Raw genomic sequence first — 7,500 nt, forward strand, 5'->3', positions numbered from 1 at the left:
ATATCTCCTTTATAAACTATAACAACTTTAACAAAACAAGAGGAAGAGAAATAAGATAGGCTAGTGTGTCCGAGTGTACCCTTTGTTGGAAAGTAAAATGGAATTTAAAATATGACTACAGCCATTATATTCCTTTTGAAGGCAGAACGTAGGAGTCACATAATATCCCCTACATAGTAAAGATAAAGTATATAAGTACATATATATATATATATATATATATACATATATATATATATGTATATATATATATATATATATATATATATTTGTCTAATACCCAACTGCACAATCAACATTTGCCGATAGATCTTGTTACAGCAAGTTGCTTCCAATTTGATTTACTCTAACCAATTACGTAAGTATAATATACACACTAAGTCCCGAGTGAAAAACAATTATATCAGTTAATTTCAAAATGTTCATGCTAATTAATGATAAAAATTATCTAAGATTTCGTTAATTTAATGAGTTGGTAGGCCGACGTAGCATAGTAAATTTCTTATAATTGTCTATACATGTCGTTCGCTAGTTATCCAACTACCATATTTGATTTGGTCGCCATCGGTTCTAACAAGAGCGATCTGCCGGCTCAATTTTTGAGTCCAGAGCGATAGCGTCACGATGTAAGGCGACCAAGAGCGCTCGGGACTTGTGTGGTATCCTTCCTGTAAACCTCACCACCAGGAATCATCACTTTTGATCTTGCTGCCGGTGTGAGCAGACGTCCTGTTTACCTCTTCCGGCTTTTACTTATTTTCATTCAGCTAGGAAGCTTGCTTCTTAACAACAGTGCTTTCAACTCGTGATTGAGTATTCAACAACGATTGGACATTGATCGAACTTGGAGTTCTTCATCAGACATGGACCAGATTGACCATCCTTCGACTTTAGACCGACCTTCCCATTGTACTTCATGCCGCAAGGTTAAGCTAAGTCGAAAATTTTCATTTGATAACCACTCATTGTGTGTTAATTGTAGGGGAGTTAATTGTAACCTGACTGATGTTTGTGACGAATGTAACACTTGGTCTCTCAGTGAGAGACAGTTGTATGTTAATCATATGTCTACCTTGGCTAAGAAAAGACTTTCTAAGCAAAGACTTAGGGAGGGTTCAATGGATCGACTGGCATCGGGTAATCCTACTAAATCTTACTCGGTTGGCGAGGGGTCAGGTGAGTGTGACCGTATGTCAGTAATGTCTGAGGTGATAAACATGTCAGGTGAGCAATGTGTCCGGTCCCCTTCCCCGATTGGACCTAGTGTAACAGGGTCAGTGACCCTTGAAGAGTGTGTTGCCGCAGCAGAAGAACGTTGGGGGTCTGAATTGGGGTCTGTTAATTCTAGAATTGATACCTTAGCCTCAGGTCTTCAGAATGTGGCCTCTCAATTAGGCACACTAACTACTCTTTTCAGCTCCCTCGGTCCTGCTCTGGGTCTCCCCATTCCACCCTGTGCTGAAGGAAGGACTCGTGCTGAACCGGCCCTAACGGGTTCCGGGTGTGAGCCCGCCCCGATGCAGAGCAGGTCCGGAGTAATGTCGTACTCCCCTATTAGCTCAGAGTTAGATGTTAGGGGTAGTGAAGGTGGTAGATTCTTTATCCAGACCGGAAAGGGGCAAGCAGGGTCACAGCTGACTGTACCTTCCAGTCTTCCTTGTGGGGATAATGCCCTTCAGGTAACCTCCATTTGTCCTGTTTCGGACGAGGGTTCGTTAGGGAGGGTTTTCGGAGAGAGCGGCACTCTCCAGCTACAGGGTGGATGTGTAGGGAATGATATTGCTTCCCATTCCCCTGGGAATCGAGATACTGTAATTGTGAGAGGTTCTAAGGAACACCCTGATGGTCTTGAGAAGGGTAGGGTCGAAGCCCAGGTACATGCTGCACCAGATTGGTCTCCAGTCAGGGCTCCTTCATTGTCTTCTCCGCGAACCCCTCGAGAGGGGGGCTCATCGTCAGAGCCGTCGGCCATCATGAGGGCAGCCAGGAGGTTTGCTCCAGAGGTTGGGGATGACATCCAAGGCTTGGAGGAGGGCGACATTCCATCTTCTGCTTTTCGAAGGATGATTGCCTTCACCCAAGAGGCTTTAGTGGAATCTAAATCGAACATTACAGTGCAGGAACCTGGCGAGTTCCCTTCGGTATCCAGATTTTTGGAGGACACTCGTCAGTCAAAGAAACGGAATCCTATTCCACGCTAGTCGACAGGAGAATTTCTCAGACATGGGAGACAAGTGGTCACCAAGAAGTTGGCAGAGTATGCGGAAGGTGACAAGCCTCACTTTCCATCTTCTATCTTGGCTAAAAACAGGAGGGCCTATTTAGCTATTGGAGAGGATCCTCCAGCTCCATCTCCAGTGCCTCTTAACCCTTCATGGGAGGATATGACCAACCTCCAGAAAAACCATAAATCGTTAGTGGGTGTTTCTTTGGAGGATTGTGCCAAGCTCGAGCTGTCGACTAGAACAGTTCAGGAGAATCTGAACATGATGGGATGGCTTTGGGGTTCACTGATGGGCCTTCTGTCAGAACCAGGAGCCTTGGAGCAGTATCGACCCCTTTACAATCAGTTGGCCAACTCCATAAACCTCTCCATCAAGTCATCCATGACTGAGATATGTCTTCAAGAAGCATATCTGACTTCACGGAGGAGGGACTTCTTCTTGTCCCATGCCCCTCCGTCTCTCTCTGACATTCAGAAGAGAGCATTAAGGGCTTCCCCTCTCTTTGCAGATCATTTGTTCAATGAGGACACACTTGCGTCATCCCTGGAGAGGGCTCATCTCAAAGCTAAGGAGACAAGGGAGGACAAGATTCAATCATTGCTTGTAAGGACAGTAGCACAAGCGCAAAGACCTATTCAGCCTAAACCAGTGCCCAAACAGCCCTTGGTCGTAGGTGAGAAGAGACAGGTCAGCTTCCAGACTTCAACATACAAGAAGCCGAGGACAGGTTATCAAGGCTCAGGAATCTCGTCTTCCCATGCTTCTACAACCCAACGACAACCTCGACCTTCTTATAGCTCGACATCAGCACATAGAGGACAAAGAAGGCCAAAGACAGTCGGCAAGGGTTTTCCTCCATAGGGACTACAGCCCTCGTGTATAAAGATAGGAGGCTGCCTTCAACACCACTGGCAGGCTTGGGAGGACCTGGATCCAGACCCTTGGGTAATTCAAGTTCTAAGGTACGGGTACAGGATTCCGCTCAGCCAGCCTCCTCCATTATCAAACAGTCCAATAGCATTCAACTCGTACCAGGAGTCGTCAGAGAAGGGAAGAGCTCTTCAGGCAGAGTTAGAGGATCTGGCAAGAAAGGGAGCGATAGAATTAGCTTCGCTTCCATTCCTTGGTTTTTACAGCCTTATGTTTATCGTCAAAAAGGCTTCCGGTTCTTGGAGACCCATCATAGACCTCTCTCGTCTGAATCATTTCGTAATGAAAACTCATTTCAAAATGGAGACCCCAAGGTCGGTCCTTTTGGCGGTCAGACGGAACGACTGGTTCTTCTCACTCGACCTGAAAGACGCGTATCTCCAAGTTCCCATTCACCCTCAGTCCCGACATCTACTGAGGTTTTGCTGGGAACAGGAGGTATGGCAGTTCAAAGCTCTCTGCTTTGGCCTAACGACAGCTCCACAGGTCTTCACTCGCCTTATGGCACCTGTGGGAGCCGCCTTCCACAAGAGAGGCATAAGAATGGTTGAGATATTTGGACGATTGGCTATTCCTGTCGAGCTCAGAACAGGAAGCCATCTACACGAGGGATGTAGTTCTGAGATTGTGCAACAAACTGGGCATTCAGATCAACTTAGAGAAGTCGACCCTAATCCCCAGTCAAGTTTCCATCTATCTGGGAATGAAGATAGACTCCTCAATTTGAAGGCTTTCCCGACACAAGATCGCATCCAGACTCTTCAGGAATGCATCAAATTATTTTTAACGACAAACGCACCCTCCAGCCAAACTTTGGATGAGACTCATCGGCCTCCTGTCGTCGCTAATTCTGTTAGTTCCCAGAGGAAGGAGGAGAATCAGACCACTGCAACACCAACTCCACAACCTTTGGATCAAGAGGATCATCATTTTCAGGTTCAATGGACAGAGACGATCAGACAGAGTCTAATCTGGTGGTCCAATCCAGTGAACTTGAACCAAGGTCTTCTATTGTCAACTCCTCTTCCAGATATCATGTTGTTTTCAGATGCTTCGGATTCCGGATGGGGGGCATCAATAGGGGACCAGTTCGTGTCAGGGACATGGACAGCACAGGAATTGGAGGAATCTATCAATTGGAGAGAAACTCAGAGCAATACAGCTTGCTCTCTGTCACTTCAACCATCTGTGCCCTTCAAGAGTCGTCGCAGTGTTCGCCGACAACTCGACGGCTATTTCTTACATAAGGAAGGAAGGAGGGACGAGGGTCCCAGAAGCTGGACAGTCTTGCCCAAGAGATTCTGGCCTGGGCAGAGGGAAAGAGCGTGACACTCATGCCTCAGTTCATCATGGGCAAGGCGAACGTGACAGCAGATGCTCTGAGTCGAAGGGATCAGATCTTAACCTCCGAATGGACCATTCATCAGCAAGTGGTAGACGATTTGGTTCATCTCTGGCCAGCAACAGTGGATATGTTTGCCACCGCAATGAACCACAGACTTCAGGCTTACTTCAGTCCTCATATCGATCCGGGATCAGTGGGAACAGATGCTATGCTTCAGGACTGGAGGCATCTTCAGGGATATGCGTTCCCTCCGTTTCCTCTGATAAGGAACATTCTGAACAAACTGAGGGGAGTCCACAGGATGCAGTCTTACTCTGGTCACACCCTTCTGGCCTCAGAAAGACTGGTTTGTGGACCTCTTAGAGCTGTCAGTAGACACCCCAAGGAGGTTGCCTGTCAGACGAGACCTCCTCAAACAGCCTCATCGACACGTTTTTCATCTAAGACCACAAGCTCTTCAGCTGACTGCATGGAGGACTATCCGCAGATTTGCCAGGGCTCGAGGAGTCCTCCAGGCAGGTGGCCCAACAAGTTACCTTCGCTCGAAGACCTTCCACTCGTATAAATTACCAGTACAAGTGGAAGATATTCAGGAAGTGGTGTAAGGACACAAACACTCAATCTCGAACCCGACAGTTGCCAAGATTGCAGATTTCCTGTTATTCCTTCGTAAGGAAAGACGTCTATCCGTTCCAGCCATCAGGGGATATAGAGCTATGTTATCCTCGGTTTTCAGATTTGCCTTCAGGGAGATGCTTGAAGATCCTATCATTACAGATCTCATTAGGTCCTTCGAAATTGAAATTCCTAAAAAAGGTGATTTCAGCTCCTCTTTGGGACTTGGACGTGGTCCTTAAGGCTTTAACTACGGAGCCTTATGAACCACTAGCATCAGCAGATCTTCGAAACTTGTCCATGAAGACACTTTTCCTTGTAGCCTTGGCAACTGCAAAAAGGGTTGGGGAATTGCAGGCACTTTCAGCGGGGGTGGCTTGGAGGGGAAGAGACTTTGTTTTGCATTATTTGCCAGAATTCAGAGCGAAAACAGAGTCATTCAACAATCCACTTCCTCGGGAATTCGTTCTGATATCCCTCTCAGAGAGAGTGGGTAGAGACGATGAAGAGAGACTTCTGTGCCCAGTAAGAGCTCTTCGTTACTACCTAGACAGGACAAAGACTATCCAGCCACGTCCTAGGACGCTTTTCGTCTCTCCTAAATGCCCCAAACAAAACCTTGTCAAAGAATGCGATGGCCTTCCTTCTTAGACAGGTTATTAAGGGTGCATCGGGGGCATCGCCCACGTCATCAACTCAAGGGAGAGCATCAGGAGCCCACAGTATTAGGGGTATGGCTACTTCACTACGTTTTTGGACCAACACATCAATGTCTTCTATTCTGAAGGCTGCGACGTGGAGGTCTAACTCGGGTTTTTTCATCATTTTACTTAAAAGATGTAGAATTAGCATATAATAATGTCCGTTCCTTGGGTCCCATTGTGGCAGCGGGCGGAGTCATTGCTTAACCACTGTCATCACCATTTCCTCTCCTCTTCGCTGAACTTGGCTGGGGGAGATGGAATTATTACGTCATACTTCACATGCACTGACGATTAAACCCTCTTAATGGAAGTGACACCTTGAGAGGCAGAATCGTTAGGCTCAGGTCCTCTAGCATCAACTATTGAACCCTTTCAACGGAAGTGACACCTTGAAAGGCCTAGATTGTTGAATGCAGGACGCATGTACCTCCAATCGAACCCCTTCAACGGAAGTGACACCTTGGAGGGTCTAGATTGCTGAGTACAGGGTCTCTCTCTCACAAGTCGTAAGTGTCCGAAACATGACCAGACAGTTGGGAGAGGACCACTATGCCTGTAGCTTCGTCAACAGAGCGACCACAGAGGATGCCTAGACAGTAGCTCCCTATGGACTTGGCCCTGACATGGCGACTGACTGACGAACTGACAATTATGCCTGTGACACATCGTCAAGTCAATCAAGGTAAGCTACAATTCAGGCAACCTTCCTAGCATCAAACTGATCATTTCCCCCCATCCAGCTAAATGTGGGGAATCGGCAAATGTTGATTGTGCAGTTGGGTATTAGACAAATGTAATTTTTAATTTAAAATTAATTTTCTAATACTCACCTGCACAATCAACATTAGATGCCCTCCCACCTGCCCCACTATCAATGATCAGAGCAGTTTCAGGTCTCTCCTACACCTGCAGAGATCAAAAGTGATGATTCCTGGTGGTGAGGTTTACAGGAAGGATACCACACAAGTCCCGAGCGCTCTTGGTCGCCTTACATCGTTACGCTATCGCTCTGGACTCAAAAATTGAGCCGGCAGATCGCTCTTGTTAGAACCGATGGCGACCAAATCAAATATGGTAGTTGGATAACTAGCGAACGACATGTATAGACAATTATAAGAAATTTACTATGCAACGTCGGCCTACCAACTCATTAAATTAACGAAATCTTAGATAATTTTTATCATTAATTAGCATGAACATTTTGAAATTAACTGATATAATTGTTTTTCACTCGGGACTTAGTGTGTATATTATACTTACGTAATTGGTTAGAGTAAATCAAATTGGAAGCAACTTGCTGTAACAAGATCTATCGGCAAATGTTGATTGTGCAGGTGAGTATTAGAAAATTAATTTTAAATTAAAAATTACATATATATATATATATATAATATACATATATATATATATATATATATATATATATATTTCTTTTTTTTTCTTCCTACCATACTAAGCTGCACTGCCAAAAGTATGACTAATCGGTTTTTCCCTATCCAAAGGGTAGGGTGGAGAGGGAGTAGTCATATGCTGGTGAGAGAGGGTTACCCCAAGAGGTAGACTCAGTAAACACAATCTCTCAGAGATTGCCTAAACTAGAGTGTTGCACTCAAGAATAAGTTGAAAGGTTTGAACATGTACTGTATGAGTGCGTGTGCATGTGTGTGCATATATATCATTT

General features: G+C 45.5%; 1 protein-coding gene across 1 annotated transcript; it reads left to right on the plus strand.

Annotated features, from left to right (window-relative positions):
• Nucleotides 1–3,455: 3,455 nt before the first annotated feature.
• On the plus strand, nucleotides 3,456–4,484 carry LOC137643359 (uncharacterized). The gene has a single exon (XM_068376188.1). It carries the CDS (start codon nucleotides 3,456–3,458, stop codon nucleotides 4,482–4,484), a length of 1,029 nt encoding a protein of 342 aa, XP_068232289.1.
• Nucleotides 4,485–7,500: the final 3,016 nt, after the last annotated feature.

This window comes from Palaemon carinicauda, chromosome 6 (genome assembly GCF_036898095.1).
Source record: "Palaemon carinicauda isolate YSFRI2023 chromosome 6, ASM3689809v2, whole genome shotgun sequence".
NCBI classification, from domain to species: Eukaryota; Metazoa; Arthropoda; class Malacostraca; order Decapoda; family Palaemonidae; genus Palaemon; species Palaemon carinicauda.